Genomic DNA, 17,064 nt, shown 5'->3' with positions numbered 1-17,064 from the left:
TTCTTGTCTAAGCTCTCAAAAAGATCTCCCCCAATACAAGGTCGCTCGGTCCCTTGTATAGGGGTTTACATAGTGAATGACAACTAATAAAACCCTTATTTTCGGATCTGGCGTGCATTAAACTGACGTCATCTGATACGTCATTCCGGATAGGATGTATGCGGTCGCCTTCGCTCAGACTTGATGATCATTACTTCGCATATTTGATTAATGTGTGGTATTTTGTATCCACATGGCCTAATACCTGAACTTTTAAGTAGCAAACTGTTATTGATGTTCCTATGCCTTCTCCCCTGCAACACAAAACTATGAGGTTAAATATTAAGGTGAATGAAGATCAAATGCATCATGTATTATAGCTTTTCGTGAAATTATGCTTTTAAAAAAAATTTCTTTTATTCTTGAAAACCCTCTTTCATTGGCAACAAATAACTTGATTCATTGATTGATCGATTCATTGAAAGAGATTATCCAAAAATCTTAGAAAATAAGTTTATGTAGCTTTTGAAAAGTGAGAAAGCGTTTGAAATGGGATGATTTTTGGGGAATTGGTCAAACTGTCCCCAAACTAATAACCGACATACTAATCTATACCCGTTATTTTAAAACTTTCTAAACTATCCTTGCCGTCAAAATTTCCGAGAGAATTTTTGACATCTGTTGAGTCTCCTATGAAAACACTAAATAGTCGTAAAAAAAATGCTACGTGGACATAGCTTTTATATTAAATGGACGCATGTACCCTCACAGCTCCTTCTTCCCATTTTCGTAAGACATTTTCTTCGGTTCCTTCTTCTTCCCCCACTTTCTTCACAGTTCTTGCTTCTTCCCCACTTATTAGCTCATCAAAGGACGATCTGTAGTAGTGGGAATGAAAATACCCTCACAACTCCTTCTTCTTCCCATTTTCTTCCCATTTTCTTCACAGTTCCTTCTTCTTCCCCACTTTCTTCACAATTCCTTGTTCTTCTCCACTTATTTGCTCATGAATCCACTAATTGTAGTAGTGGGAACGAAAATTCCAGATGCTAAATCCCACGTATTATCCACTAATTCAGTTTCTAACCCATTTCCCCATTTCCTATTATCAATTCTTTCCCCCAAATTTCTTCCTTATAAATTAGGGATTGTTTGTGAATTTTTTAGAAACTCGATTTTGTCATCCGCAAGCAGTGGTGCTGAAAATGGTGAAGAAAAAAACCATTGAAATTCAATTAAGGTATTAAATCCAAATTTATACCTTCATATGTATGTTTATTTTAGTGACTTTTTCTTTGGTTTAGTGTGTTTTTTGATTTATTATATACTCAAATAGGTTGTTGGTGTTGTTGATTTATATGTCTGTATGTGCATCTGTTGGTTTATTAGCATTCATGTTTGGATTCTCTGATGGAAATTGTCGAAATCTTCTTACTCTTTTTTTTTTTGCATGTTCATGTGAATTCTACTGTTTACTTGGAACGTATCTGATGTCGTTATTTTTATGATTTTATTGATCATAACTAAAGGAGTTCAACACCAAAGAAGTTAGCTAAAGCATCAGCAGAGCCAAATGTTACTCCAAGACTTATTTCTAAAGCTACGAATAATCTGAATTCAAGTTCTAGAAATGTTGTCCTAGATTTTGGTGATGATCCTAAGCCAACACAGCCAACTCAAGCAAGTGGTGGTGACAATTTACATGTGGGAGGCAGTCAAGGAATTGTTGATCTTCAAAATGATGTGGAACAAGCTCGTTTCTGGACAAAAGCTTCAAAAAAAGTCATTAATTTAGAGGAAGCTTTTAAGGCAATGCAGGAGTCAGTTTGTAATTTGGACAATTGGGGAGAGGACGAATGTCATCCTGAAGATGCACCATGGACTCAACCACTTTTATATAGTGAGAGTGAAGATGCTAAGGAGTGGTCTGAGTTCTGTAATAACTTTAAGGAAGTTGGTCCTGGTGGTCCTTCTGTGCGAGGTGACCGATATGAATTTGGTGACCAAGAAGGCAGTAGTGAAGGTTATGTGTTTGAACTTATGATTTATATTTTATCTTGATTTTTTTGATGTATTTAACTAATAATGGTTGGCTTGCAGACGATGGATACGAGCAGTTGTTGGAGACGGACGATGAAGCTGAAGGTAATGTCAATGAACTTATAGCCTCTGTATTTTACTTATATGGAATCTTTGTTCATGTTCAATGTGTCTCCTTAGCTGCAGATAAACTAAAAATTGAGAATGAGCTGTTGACCTTTTACCCTGATTTTCTTACGAATGTACTGGAAGAGGATAATGGTAGTGAAGTGGTCAATGGGTCTTCAGTTGATCAATCTCTTGAAATTCCTAATGGGCATCGAGAGTGGTTTTACGACTATGAAGATATTTTTGGTGAAGACCTGTTAGATAACGAAGAGTTATTTCCTGAAGATGCAGGGGATGAACAAGTTGTAGAACCAGGTTTAGTTGAGGTGGGCACACAATTTAGTGATAAGATGGCATTCAAAAGACACCTCAGAGCTTACTGTGTGCAGCATGGAACTCAGTATAAGTTGAAGAAGAGTGACAACTTGAGAATCAGAGCTGTATGCAAGTTTTCTGGACCGCCAATCAATTGTGAATGGTTTATGTATGCCAGAAAGCTTCCTAATGAACCTACATTCAACCTTAAGGGTTTCTCTTTGGATCACACCTGTATTGGAGACCCACTAGGGAGAAATTCTTCGGCTAATCCTGAATTTGTAGCTCAATGTGTTATCGAGAAGTTGAAGACTTCAACTTCATCTGTTTTACCTAAGCCTGCTGAGATTGCAAATGACTTTTGGACAAGCCACAACACTCTAATTCCATATCATGTTGCTTGGAAAGCTAGAAACATTGTGTTGGAGAAGATCAACGGAAGCTATGATGAGAGTTATAAACTTATTCCAAGTTTGTGTGAGATGATTATAAGGACTAACCCCGGCTCCGTAGCAAAATTCACATATGGAAGGTTATTTTCTGAATTAGAAATTTGAAGTTTTAACTTATATGGATATAAACATTGATTAAACTATTATTTTTTCTTTTCGCAGGAATGATAATTGCTTTGATTCTGTGACGATATGCTTTGATGCACCTATGAAGGGTTTTATAAATGGTTGTAGACCAATTGTAGGCTTGGATGGCTGCCACCTCAAGGGGAAGTATGGAGGTTGTTTACTTTCGGCTACCTCTCTAGATGCTCAGAATGGTTTGGTGCCTTTAGGCATAATGATATGTAGGAATGAATGTTTTGAGAATTGGTATTTATTTTTGAAAGATCTTAAACCCGGATTAGTTGATCATAGGTTGCAACTGAACTTCATCTCTGACAGACAAAAGGGTCTGTTAGAAGCAGTAGCTCTACTGTTTCCTGGTGCTCCACACAGGTTTTGCATTAGGTAATTTATTAACCAACGCAGTTAGTACTTTAATTTTGTCCCCTGGTGTGTGTTTTACTAAATCACTGACTTCATTACAGGCATTTATCTAAGAACTTCAAAACACACTACAAAGGTTCTAAGTTGCACAATCATTTCTGGAATGCCGCTAGAGCTTATAAAGAGAAACATTTCAAGGTATGACTTTATTTTATTTGCATTATACATTCTACCAACTTAGTTCTTAATTTTTTTTGAAGATGTTCTAAATATTCAGTGTGTTTTTCAGGCTCATATGGACAGCTTGCTTGCACAGAATGTTGATGCTTTTTTGTATCTGACTGAAGCAGACCCTAACTGTTGGGCAAGGGCCTTTTTTGACCATAACAGCTGTTGTGAACATTTGAACAATAACTTTTCCGAGAGTTTTAACAATATGATATCAAGGATTAGGGAGAAACCAGTGTGCAAGATGGTGTTAATGTATGGACAGTTAGTTATGGGTATGTTTTATAAGAGGAGGAATGCATGTTTAGGTTGGGAAGATGGAGATTTAGTGCCTACGGCTAAAAAGTTGATTGGAAAGATGTTAAAGCTGACTGGTGAGTACAAAGTAGAGGGCTCTGTGGCCGGTAAATTGTACGAAGTAACAAGTATCCGCAACACAGTGTTTACTGTAGATCTTGTTCATAAAACATGTAGTTGTATCCAGTGGCAGATTAGGGGATTTCCTTGTCAACATGCCGTTTGTGCTCTTAAGATGATAAGACCCAATTGGGCAGAGTAAGTCTAATACATCTCTAACACTTATTATACATTTTTCTATGCTTGTAGTTATTGATTAATCTTTTTTGTTGGACAGATATTGTAGTAGTTTCTACATTGTTGACAACTTCAGAACTACTTATGCACCTATAATTGCACCTTTATTGGGTCCTGATGACTGGGAAGAGGTATGTTTTCCAAATTACCTATTTTATTCCCTTACAAAATTCATGCATTATTTAGTGTATGTACTCTAAGCTCTAGCTTTTCCTTTTTTTTGTATTGTTCATGTGCATTAAAAAATCTCTGTTGAACATATATTTTTCTTCTTTTCTAAAGCCAACCATTGTGATCAATGCTCCGATACTCATGAGGAAACCGGGAAGGCCTAGAGTGAATAGGAGGAGGAGCTACGATGAATCACAATCTAAGAAGAAACCTAGGTCCTGTAGCAAGTGCAAACAAACTGGTCACAACAAAACTACTTGTGGGGGTGGCGCAGTTGGTTTAAATCCGAAGGCAAAGAGACTTAGAACTGAGGTAGATGGTCAGACTTTCACAAGCATTAACTATAATCACGGTCAAAGCCGCACTGGAAAACGTAAGAATAATGGCAACAACAACATTAATCTTGCTGAATCTTCACAACCTGGAGGATCACTAGTTGATTAATGGGGAAAGCGTTTATCATTAGTTTCAGTTTTTATTCAGTAGGACTTCGTAAGACTTCTGTTTGTTGCATGTTTTATTTGGTTGTTTTAAGATTTCTGTTAGAGGGTCTTGGGGAGTTTTTTTTCCGCTTTTTCTCGATCAATCCCTCTTTTAGGAATTAGGTTTTGTATTTTTCTTATCTCATTATTTAGTATCTTCATATCAAAACTACTTGTTTTAGAATATGTCTATCTACTTTTATTTACAATTACTTTTATTTACAATTTTCAACTGAGTTCGGTTCATAAACAGTCTTAAGGTTGTTTAAAAGATATCTGAAGACAGTGACTAAGAACAGGTTGGTTATCTTAAGGTTCTGAGATTACTTTATGAAATTGAATTTAGGGGTCTTGTGGTCTTTTTCTGCCTAGCACTTATTAACACGTGGATAAAAAGACTATTGTTGGTATGGAAGGAGGAAAACGGAAAGGAGGATGGACGGAAAAGGTGATTTAAGGATATTTTCCAAAATTGGCAATATAACAGGATAAAAATAAAAAATTTAAAATAAATGGGGGCATATCAATTAATGTCAAAAGTATAAAATCAAAACAGAACAATACAAAAAAAAAAGAAAAAGAAAAAAAAAAAAAAAAGTGAAGTCTACGAAAAAGAAGAGATAAGCACCCTTCCTAAAAGTTTGAAATGAATCATGGTTGTGATCAGTTACGATCCTAGACTAGAGATTCAGTTACGATCATAGTAGTAAAGAAATAAAGGGATGAGCCGTTTTCATTCTTAAATTAAATACTCAGGAACGGCTTTGACTCTGAAAAAAGAAAATAGCTTTGCACATTGAATGAGATTAGGGTGAGTTAAAACGTGGACATGAGAGGACAGTGGCGTTGCCCAATCTAGACCGTTATTTATGAGTTCAAAATTTAAATCTATTAAAAACAGATATTTATTCCATCTGAGCCGTCCTTTATATGTCCAAAATGTGGATGACCGTCCATATGGAAAAACATCACTGTATCTTATAATATAGATGATTATATATACAAATAATATATAAATAAAATATCTATATACGTGTCCACGTCCTAGTTTTTGAGAATTTTATAGTGTTCGCGTCCGCGTCATGTCGTGTCCGCGTTTACGCGTCCGCGTCTGTACAATCCAGATTTCTAGTAGATGTTTGAGGGTGAAAATGATTTCTCCTAATTTTGGTAATTTCGGGTGTGTGGGTGTGAAACGAGTTTAAACCCTAAACAATGTACTGCAAGGGAGTACTTTAGATTCGAGAGATCAATCTGTACAAATCCGGCCTAAACCAAGAAATGGTCGTTCCAGACTTGCTTCAGTCACAAAGTGAAGGAGAAGGGTTGGTTTTGGGGAGGGAAACGAAGAGAGTGTTTAGACCAGAATAGTTGATTCTGGAAGAGTAGTTGTTTCATGACTTGTATCAGAAAGTGGGAAGCTAACAGATGGAAAGCTAGCAAATATTTTCTGAGTGTTGTATCCTCCTGACCTGAACTTGTTGTTCGGTGGAAATAGGTAAGACCTATTTATATAGGTAAGACCTATTTATATAAGTCGAAGTGAAAAGTACTCTGGTCTCGTAAGAAATGGAAAACGGATGAGTAAATTGGAGTAGGTGGTAACCGGTAACGCCTGGAATTGATGTTCCATAAAAGAAAGCATTTCACCATTACTCCGTGTATTTACTAACCGCCTCATCCTTATGACACTGTCTTATAACGGGCGTAGTGTATGCCGCACGCTGTAAACCGCCAAACCAATACCCGATGATCATCCCCCAGTTTGTGACATGTGTTGATATCTCGAGTGTTTTCGTTGAAAGCATGTAGCATGTTGTTGTTCGGCAAGTTGAGCTTGGGAGACTTGCCGGCTCGGTGGTGCCCTTCGACGGTCGAGATTTTGCATCTTGAGAGCAAGGGTAGCCGTTGATTATTGCAACCCTTCGTTTGGTATCCATTGGCATGAAAGCATGGCCGGTACGGCTTCGGCCAAAATTTAGGGTTTTGGCTTTGTTTGGGCGCGACCAAACTAGGGCTTGGCGTCGGGCCAAAGGTTGTCATGCGTTAGCTGGTAACCTTGGACGGCTAAGATCTACATCTTAGATGGAAAAGTGGTCGTTGATCTTCGCAAGCCTTTGTTTTGATAGCCGCATGGGGAAGGCCGGCATGGTATGGCGCGGCAAGGTGGTTGGCATGCCATTGGACATGTGGCATGGCTGGCATGCCTTGGCGCGGTTTGGGCGTGGCCAAAACAAAGGTTTTGGCGTTGGGCCAAAGGTTACCATGCGTTGGTTGGCGAACTTGGACGGCTAAGATTTGCATCTTAGATGGAAGGATGGTCGTTGATCATCGTCAGCCTTTGTTTTGGTAACCGCATAGGGAAGGCCGACATGGTATGGCGCGGCAAGGTGGCTGGAATGCCATTGGCACATGTGCCATGGCCGGCATGCCTTGCCGCGGTTTGGGCGTGACCAAAACTAGGGTTTTGGGCCAAAGGTTACTATGCGTTTGTTGGCGACCTTAGACGGCTAAGATTTGCAACTTAGATGGAAGGATGGTCGTTGATCGTTGCAAGCCTTTGTTTTTGTAACCGCATAGGGAAGGTCGGCATGGTAGGGCGCGGCAAGGTGGCTGGAATGCCATTGGCACATGCGGCATGGCCGTCATGGTAGGGCGCGGCAAGGTGGCTGGCATGCCATTGGCACATGCGGCATGGCCGGCATGCCTTGGCGCGGTTTGGGAGTGACCAAAACTAGGGTTTTGGCGCTGGGCCAAAGGTTACCATGTGTTGGTTGGTGACCTTGGACGGCTGAGATTTGCATCTAAGATGGAAGGGTGGTCGTTGATTGTCGCACGTCTTAGTTTTGGCAGCCGTGAAGGGAAGGCCGATATGGCATGGCTTAGGCGCGGCAAGGTGGATGGCGCGGCATGCCGTTGGCACATGTGGCATGGTCGGCATGCCTTGGCGCGGGCAAACTAGGGTTTTGGCATTGGGCAAAAGGTTACCATGCGTTGGTTGGTGACCTTGGACGGCTGAGATTTGCATCTAAGATGGAAGGGTCGCCGTTGATTGTCGCACGCCTTCGTTTTAGAAACCGTGAAGGGAAGGCTGGTATGGCATGGCTTAGGCACAGCAAGGTGGATGGCGCGGCATGCCATTGGCACATGTGGCATGGTCGGCATGCCTTAGCGTGGTTTAGGCGCGGCCAAACAAGGATTTTGGCGTTAGGACAAAGGTTACCATGCGTTTTTTGGCGACCTTGGACGGCTAAGATTTGCATCTAAGTTGGAAGGGTGGTTGTTGATCATCGCACGCCTTCGTTTTGGTAGCCGCATAGGGAAGCCCGGCATGGTATGGCGCGGCAAGGTGGTTGGCATGCCTTGGCTTGGCAAAAACTAAGGTTTGGGCCAAAGGTTACCATGCGTTGTTTAGGGACCTTGGACGGCTAAGATTTTCATCTAAGATGGAAGGGTGGTTGTTGATCATCGCACGCCTTCGTTTTAGTAGCCGCATAGGGAAGTCCGGCATGGTATGGCGCAGCAAGGTGGTTGGAATGCCATTGGCACATGTGGTGTGATGAGTGCCAAATATTGTATATATCTATCCCTTTTTGTTGGCATTTAACTCATCTTTTGTGCATTAATTCTACATTTTATCCCATATTCTGTATTTTCATTGTTTTCAAGAAAAAATATTTTTCTTACTTAATTTTGCATTTTTAGGTAATAAATAAAGTCTGGATGAATTGCGGAGCGGAAAAGAGCTGAAGAGTAATGAAAATCCGGGAGGAATTACGCAAGGAAGCCGCAAAGAATGGAGCGCACGTCCAAAAAGCTGGAAATGGGCTCAAGAAGGAAGAATTGTTCTTAAAGAAGATATGGGCTTGGCATACCCAAAGCCCAAAACCCTTACCCAAACCCATTTTCTATATCCATACCCGCCTCCATTCTCAGCCGTCGGATTGGATCCATCTCATCATCCGATGGTCGCTCCTTCATCGCGCATCAAAATCTGAAGCTCCTGCAAAACACCATAGTGCCTAAATTCCAAGCCTTCAGATTAGATTGTAGTTGAATCCAACGATCGCTTCTTTGCCTGCGCATCAAACCCAGATACTTCCGCTTAACACTACAACACCTAACTCCATCTGGCGCCGTTAATTTCGTTGTATATCTGCATCCAACGGTCGCTGCCAGCATCTTCACTTTTATCCGTTAGATCAATCTTCATCTCCACACCCCACGGCTCAGCGTCGCAGATCATCAAACTCGATACGCCCGCTTAACACCATAGTACCAGAAACATATAACCCAAACAAACTACCCCTTCTTCTTTCTTCCATCGAGCTCTCCTTCACCACCATACCCTGTTTGCAGAACCACCACCACCTACTCTGCCGTACCAGTTCCATCGCCACCTCCTTCTCCATCAACAACTCCCCACAACAACCACAATCCATCATATCCCTCAATACCCCCATCACCTATTAATCTATTTCAACAACTCCACCATCCTCATCACTGTTAGGGTTGGATTTGGTGAATTAGGTTGATAGATGAAGCAATTGGCGCGTGGGAATGGAGCAGGTGAACAAGGAAAATAATGGGTCGACGATTGAAGTGTCAAATCACATGTTTGGTGAGTAAAATTAGAAACCCTAATTTCAACTGTCCAAATTAGGTTTTTGGGGATTTTTATAGAAAACCCTAATTTCTGTTAGGGAAAGCCTGGAGACGAATAGAGAGAAACATGGGTTCAAATTGTACTATCAAATTAGGTAGAATCAAATACCTAATTTCTGTGTTGTTTGATTTTGGGATTTGGGTGAAGAACCCTAATTTTGTATTTTGGGGAAATGGGGTCTGTGGGTATAAATAGCCTTGTGGGTGTTGTTGTAAAACTTTATGCTGGACTAGCCAGTGTCCAGAACTTTGTTCTGTTAATGTTCATTTTTTTGCTGTTCATATTAAGTTCTATTCTGAGTTTCTCCATTTTGTTCTCTGTTCCTGTTAATGTGTGTTGTTAATGTTTAAATGTTCATGTATTGTTCTGTTGCCGTCTATCTTGTTGTTCACTGTGATGTTTAGTTTCTTCAATTTTCCTAGTGCATGTTCCTGTTGATGTTTGTGTTCCATGTAATGTTAATGTTAGTTTAAATGCTCAAATGTTAAGTTTGTTCATTGTGAAGTGATGGAATGTTAGGCTAGAAGCCTTGAAGCATTGGATTGATTGAGCATTGGGGAGAAACTAGTGCTCACTAGTGACTGTGAGCAAACTAGTTCTCTTCCCACTCTAGTAGTATGCCTAGGCTCACCTTCACCATTTCACCTTCACCATTTCACCTTCACTGTTATGTGCTTCCCATGTTATGTTATTGTGTTTAAATTCATGTTTTGTTCACTGTTAGTGGTAGAAGTTTAGCTTTGAGGCACTGTATTGATTGAGCAGTGGGGAGAAACTAGTGTTCACTAGTGACTGTGAGCAAACTAGTTCTCTTCCCACTCTAGTAGTTTGCCTAGGCTCTCTTGTTTTGTCACCACTGTTAGCTTCTCATCTTCACTGCCCTTGGCTTAGGCCTTGGTATGTAACTGTTTCCAGTCACTGTCATCACCTAGTAGTTTCTTTGATGTTTTAGTTTACTTGTTCATTGTCTCACATTTTGTCACTTTCATTGTCACCTTAACTTTTACTTTGTTCCACTCTGTTTTGCTTTTGTTTTCTGTTTAGTCTCATTGTTTAGTTTCACTTCCATTCTGTTTAGTTTCATTGATCTGTTTACTTTTGTTCTGTTTAGTTCATTTTGTTCATAATTACTGTTTACTTTTGATTCTGTTCACTGTCCAAATTCAATTCTATTTTCTGTCACAAAAGCCCACTGTAAATTCTCAAGGTTATAGCCAAAGGCTAAGGCCCAGTTCACTGTTACCAAGCCCAGTACACATCAAAAGAACCCAAGCCCAAATTAAAACCAAAGCCTAGTTCACTACCAAGCCCAGTTCACAAGTGAACTGTTAAGCCCAGTCCACAGTTCTCTCCAAAAGCCTAGTGTACTGATAGGCTAAAGCTAAAGCCCAGTTCATTCCCAAAGAACTCAAAGGCCCAAAGCACAATCATAACCCATTGGTTACCAAAATCCATTGGTACCCAAAGCCCAACAATAGCATTTTAGAGCCCAAAATAGCTAGAAAACTCCAAAACACACCCAGTCTCTGTGGATCGACCCGTACTTGCACGAGCTACAACTGACGACCGTGCACTTGCGGTATTACTGTAGGCCCGCGTTTCATTTCGCTTCAATTTTATACGCTTCTCCGGGCCCACCATGGTGCGGCTGGCATGGTTGGCATGCCTTGGCGCGGAGGTGCGGCTGGCATGGTTGGCATGCCTTGGCGCGGTAGCATGAGAATTAGGATTTGGCATAGATGATCTCAGTCAGTGTTAAGGGTTCTGTCGTGGAACATGACCCATGTAAAAAAAGGGTACCCCGGTATTTCTTACGTAGGCATGCTGATTGATTCAATAAATGTGCTAATGGTCATAGTGACGTCATGTCAGATATACAGTTTTACGATTTTGACCCTAAGCTAAAAACCACCATCAACATTAAGTCCCCTGCTTAGCTCGGAACAGGAGCATTGTTGCGAGGTAAGCATAAGATGGTGACAGGCGAGGAAAAAATCGAAATGACAAGTCGTGAAAAGATGGTCAAGAAGACCCGACTAACCTTTTTCGAGAGGTAAGGAGAGTTAGTGATTCTCGTGTTGGCGGCCTTGCATAGATTCTACTTGTGGTGTTGCTGGCTAGACCGTGAAGTGGTGAGATGTAGATTGTCGGCTTGGAATGGGAGCCGCATGCGTTAGTCGGCTTGGAATGGGAGTCGCAGGCGTTGGTCGGCTTGGAATGGGAGCCACAGGCGTTGGTCGGCTTGGAATGGGAGCCGCAGGCGTTGGTCGGTTTGGAATGGAGGAAACTGGCTACGGTCAGCGGAATGGTGGAAACTGTCTTCAATCTGCAGAATGGTGTAAACTGGTTTCAGAACTTCGGCTACCAAACGATGGTGATGACGTTGAAACTTCGGTTATCAAATGGTAGTGATGGCGCCTGGCAACTTTGTCGAAATCAGGGTTTCGGATGCCGAAACCCTAATTAGTGCTCCTTACTAAAATCGTTGTAGAATTCTCGTACGAAATCATATTTTAACGGTCTGCCCCTCCATCTGACCAGAAAAGAATTTCCTATTTCCTTACGCGTGAATATTTAGGTTTTGAGCTCGTTTAGGAGGTGAAAACGGCCCGACAGTGAAACTCAGGAAGAATTCAGGAGGGATGTTGCGGGCCCGGGGTATCATAGTCGCACCGAGTCATTTGTTCCCTTTCATGGAGCAAGAAGGCAACATTATTCTGTGCAAAACTCTAGAAACTCCGTATGTATGAAAAGAGGTGTTGACCTTCTTCTATTTTCTGTTGCTCGTTTGTATCCGCGCTTTCGTCTGCAGTGTCTCTCCAGTGTATTCCAAAATTTACCAAACTACATTGCATTCTTGGGACGGATGGATGGAATATATGCTCGGCAACGATCATGTCAGGGTTAATCTTGGAGATTGTGGTTGCAGTGTCGGTTCATCCTCGGATCTAGGTTGTTCAGTGTCTGGACCTTCTGATCGCGATGATGATGTGATGTGAATGCTTATATGGTGGAAAACTTCTGGAGCCCCGGGATGAAATAGGGAGACGTTCCGTTGTCGATGTGCTGCTATCAAGTCTTCAGGACTTTGTTCCAAGCGACATCCTTCAAACCATCTTCTGAATCTTGGACTATCATATGGAATGAGATGTGGTAAGAAGTCCCCAGTTCTACTTCGGTTTGATCCGATGGCATGGATGAATATGTGAATGTATCTTTGTGGCGTGCTCTTGAAGTCTTCGGTGTACATGTACGGCTTCGTGTTGAGAAATTTTTGCGGCTCGTGAAACTTCGACAGTGATGATGTTGAAATCAGAAATAACCTGGTTTAGGGGAGTGAAAGTGTCTCATGCTGGTAATCCCCATGTGTATCCTATTTTCATTGCATCGCCTTGAATCCACGTCCACGTGATTTAATACAATCTTATCGTACTCTTATGGATGTGACGCTGGGATGCTCAAGATATCGCATGGGCGAAATATTCTGGATAGCGAAGATGTAGGAATGAGAGATTTACGTTTTTTATCATGGCTCCCTCTGTTTCTTCAAGAAAATGTTTCAGCCGCGTCTCTGGAGTTATCTCATGAGTCTTTGATGGTCGTCGATGGACTGCGAAGAGAAGTCCCCAATAGCATTTTTCTTCAGTTTCTGAAGTTTTTTTCCTCTGAGCAGGCTTGGGATCCTTCGCGGCCTCGTAAAGTGTTGAAGGCGTCTTCTAGACAGAGAGGTGATGATATTCTTACGCTGCACCCTTGAAGAGTAGATGACCTTGTTGCGGCTAAGGCCTTTTGGTTGACTGTGTCTTCTGAGCTTTGACAGTAAAGGTATTCCGTGTATATCCTCAGTTCTCAAGTATGGTTTACATGTTTCCATCTTTGTAGTGATTACTGTTGTGGTGAAGCTCTGGCTGGTATCAACAAATGAGCGGCAACAATTCTTGGTAGAAGATGTAATCAGAAGAGACTACATTGTCGTGGTAACAAAGTAGGTTGGCTGGAATTGTATGGGCATCTGTGGAAGTAAAAGGATTGGCTGGAGTTGTACAGGCATCCGTGGAAGTAAAAGGATTGGCTGGATGCGTAAGCGAGCAAACTTTCTATGACTACGAAGATTGGTTGGCTGTGATCATGATCCTTGACATGGGGAGCGTGGTGGTACGACCCTTTGCAGGAAGAAGCGTCGTTGAAGCATCTTCGGCTCTTGTAGAAGATGTTGAAACTTAAGAATCCGAAAGTTGAAGCCTCGTCTTCGGATCCCGGAGAAGCTTATGGAGAGAACACTGAAAAGGAGCGGCTGCTGGAGCGAGCGTTGAAGCGGAGCGGCTATCGGAGTGATCTTTGAAGCGGAGTCGCTGCTGGAGGATGTTGAAGCGGAGCGACTGCGTTAATCCGTGTGATGTCAAACTGGACACCCTTAAAGCGAACAATAGTTAGGAGTCCCCAGTTCCATCTATCAATCGTGCTTTCCAGGATAGGTTGGGGTTTGGGAACGGCTTCTCTGGTTGGAAACAGTTGCTTCCCTGACGCAGTGCGGTTGAGGGCTGCAAATATGCCTTGACGTTGCGCCTTGGGGAAATATATAATCTCACATAAATGTTTCATCATAGACTGCACGATTTTGCGGGCGAAGTCCCCAGAAATCATGCATCTCCTGACAGGGAAAAGAGTCTTTGTGAACTCAGGGGTGTTGCTGATTTTTCTTTGCTCCGATTTTGGAGAAGTCGTTCCTGATCTTTTCGTGTAATGAAATTAGATTGTTGATTCCCTTCTACTGGGCGTTCAATAGCAACACTGGAAGGATGCAAGCTGCTGGCGCAGGAAAGATGCAAGCTATTGTAAAGATGCAAGCTGTTAGCGCTGGAAAGGATGCAAGCTACTGGCGCTGGAAAGATGCAAGTTGTTAGCGCTGGAAGGATGCAAGATGCTGGCGCTGGAAAGATGCAAGTTGTTAGCGCTGGATCGGATTGGAATGGGTGCTGGCTTGGCGTGGACGCTGGCTTGGATTTGGTATGGCGCGGACTGTCGGTTGGGCATGGCGCGGACTGTTTGCTTGGCACGGCGCTGGCTTGGCGTTGTGCGGACTTGTTCTTTCAGGCCCAGTTGCCTCTTTCCATACGTAGCTCAAATAGGAAATCATTTCCTTATTCAAATTCCAAAAGTGTTATGCGTATGAAAGGGGTTGGCTCTCCTTTTTATCTCGTATCTTTATTCTCACGTCCTGGTGTAAGCGGTAGCGCGTTAGCACTAAAGTGGGCAAGCATATTCCAGCTATACTTCAGCGTTTCTCTTTCAATTTGTTTTCTTGTTTTCTTATGTTGGTGCAAACCCTAGCCATAGGCATGCCTTCCATAAATATGTATAAATATTGTTCATCTGAACATGTGTAAACCCTAGCCGTGGGTATTCCTTTCATAAACTTGTATAAACACTTCTTCATAAACAATTCTTCTTCTAATATCACCGTAGTAACGTCGGTTACCTCATGAATAGTGACGGTTAATCATTATTATGCAAAGTAGGCACGTATGGGTAGGTGACTGTTTTTTTTTAAAGACAAAGAGCTTGGTTTATCGTTTTGATTTTCTGGATTTTTGGGTTGATATACAAGTATTACCCTTAAAGGTTTTGGATTATTATTTGGAATTAACTGTTTTAGAATATTGATGTTTTTGGTTATGAATATAAGTGGCATGAGTACCACAAGGTGTAAGACCGAGTTTTGTGGGAAGCACCACTGTGATTGCGGAAAGTCCCCAGTCATCCCTTGTCGTGTCAAGACTAGTAACCGGGCCGTCTGGTAACTGAGTCGTCGATCCCTGGGCGGGTCGTTTGGATTCTACCTTCCTGACGTCTAGGTCATAATATAAGATCGAGGATTGAAAGTTGACATTGATGAGTGCCAAATATTGTATATATTTGCACCTTTTTATTGGCATTTAACTCATCATTTGTGCACTAACGCTCCATTTTATCCCATATTCTATGTTTTCGTTGTTTTCAAGAATAAATATTTTTCTTAATTAATTTTGCATTTTTAGGTACTAAATAAAGTCTGGTTAACTCACGGAGCGAAAAGAGCAAAGAAACGGCAAAGACTCCCGCAGAAAGGCAGCGAAGAATGATGTTTGCAAGAGCCGGATCAATTAGAAGTGGGCTTGAAGAGGAAGAATTGTTCTTAAAGAAGATATGGGTTTGGCATACCCAAGGCCCAAAACCCTTACCCAAATCCATTTCCATTATCCATACCCATTTCCATGAGATCCGTCAGATTGGATCCATCTCATCATACAACGACCGCCTCATCATTGTGCATCAAAATCCGAAGCTCCTGTCAAACAATAGCATTTTAGAGCCCAACAATAGCATTTTAGAGCCCAAAATAGCTAGAAAACTCCAAAACACACCCAGTCTCTGTGGATCGACCCGTACTTGCACGAGCTACAACTGACGACCGTGCACTTGCGGTATTACTGTAGGCCCGCGTTTCATTTCGCTTCAATTTTATACGCTTCTCCGGGCCCACCATGGTGCGGCTGGCATGGTTGGCATGCCTTGGCGCGGAGGTGCGGCTGGCATGGTTGGCATGCCTTGGCGCGGTAGCATGAGAATTAGGATTTGGCATAGATGATCTCAGTCAGTGTTAAGGGTTCTGTCGTGGAACATGACCCATGTAAAAAAAGGGTACCCCGGTATTTCTTACGTAGGCATGCTGATTGATTCAATAAATGTGCTAATGGTCATAGTGACGTCATGTCAGATATACAGTTTTACGATTTTGACCCTAAGCTAAAAACCACCATCAACATTAAGTCCCCTGCTTAGCTCGGAACAGGAGCATTGTTGCGAGGTAAGCATAAGATGGTGACAGGCGAGGAAAAAATCGAAATGACAAGTCGTGAAAAGATGGTCAAGAAGACCCGACTAACCTTTTTCGAGAGGTAAGGAGAGTTAGTGATTCTCGTGTTGGCGGCCTTGCATAGATTCTACTTGTGGTGTTGCTGGCTAGACCGTGAAGTGGTGAGATGTAGATTGTCGGCTTGGAATGGGAGCCGCATGCGTTAGTCGGCTTGGAATGGGAGTCGCAGGCGTTGGTCGGCTTGGAATGGGAGCCACAGGCGTTGGTCGGCTTGGAATGGGAGCCGCAGGCGTTGGTCGGTTTGGAATGGAGGAAACTGGCTACGGTCAGCGGAATGGTGGAAACTGTCTTCAATCTGCAGAATGGTGTAAACTGGTTTCAGAACTTCGGCTACCAAACGATGGTGATGACGTTGAAACTTCGGTTATCAAATGGTAGTGATGGCGCCTGGCAACTTTGTCGAAATCAGGGTTTCGGATGCCGAAACCCTAATTAGTGCTCCTTACTAAAATCGTTGTAGAATTCTCGTACGAAATCATATTTTAACGGTCTGCCCCTCCATCTGACCAGAAAAGAATTTCCTATTTCCTTACGCGTGAATATTTAGGTTTTGAGCTCGTTTAGGAGGTGAAAACGGCCCGACAGTGAAACTCAGGAAGAATTCAGGAGGGATGTTGCGGGCCC

At 42.2% G+C, this 17,064-nt stretch overlaps 1 protein-coding gene across 2 annotated transcripts; it reads left to right on the top strand.

Annotated features, from left to right (window-relative positions):
- The first annotated feature begins 1,032 nt into the window (after window positions 1-1,032).
- Window positions 1,033-5,101, top strand: LOC113358799. 2 transcript variants are annotated; one of them, XM_026602485.1, is made up of 9 exons: window positions 1,033-1,219; window positions 1,509-2,002; window positions 2,080-2,124; window positions 2,419-2,974; window positions 3,057-3,404; window positions 3,485-3,581; window positions 3,673-4,166; window positions 4,246-4,336; window positions 4,488-5,101. In XM_026602485.1, exons 1-9 carry the CDS (start codon window positions 1,185-1,187, stop codon window positions 4,818-4,820), a joined length of 2,493 nt encoding a protein of 830 aa, XP_026458270.1. In that variant the 5' UTR covers window positions 1,033-1,184; the 3' UTR covers window positions 4,821-5,101. The 2 variants fall into 2 exon arrangements, with proteins under 2 accessions (XP_026458270.1, XP_026458269.1); XM_026602484.1 differs by having other exon boundaries at window positions 2,206-2,974.
- The last annotated feature ends 11,963 nt before the right edge of the window (window positions 5,102-17,064 follow it).

Source organism: Papaver somniferum, chromosome 3, assembly GCF_003573695.1.
Source record: "Papaver somniferum cultivar HN1 chromosome 3, ASM357369v1, whole genome shotgun sequence".
Classification (NCBI taxonomy): Eukaryota; Viridiplantae; Streptophyta; class Magnoliopsida; order Ranunculales; family Papaveraceae; genus Papaver; species Papaver somniferum.
This window is presented reverse-complemented; position numbering and strand designations above follow the sequence as displayed.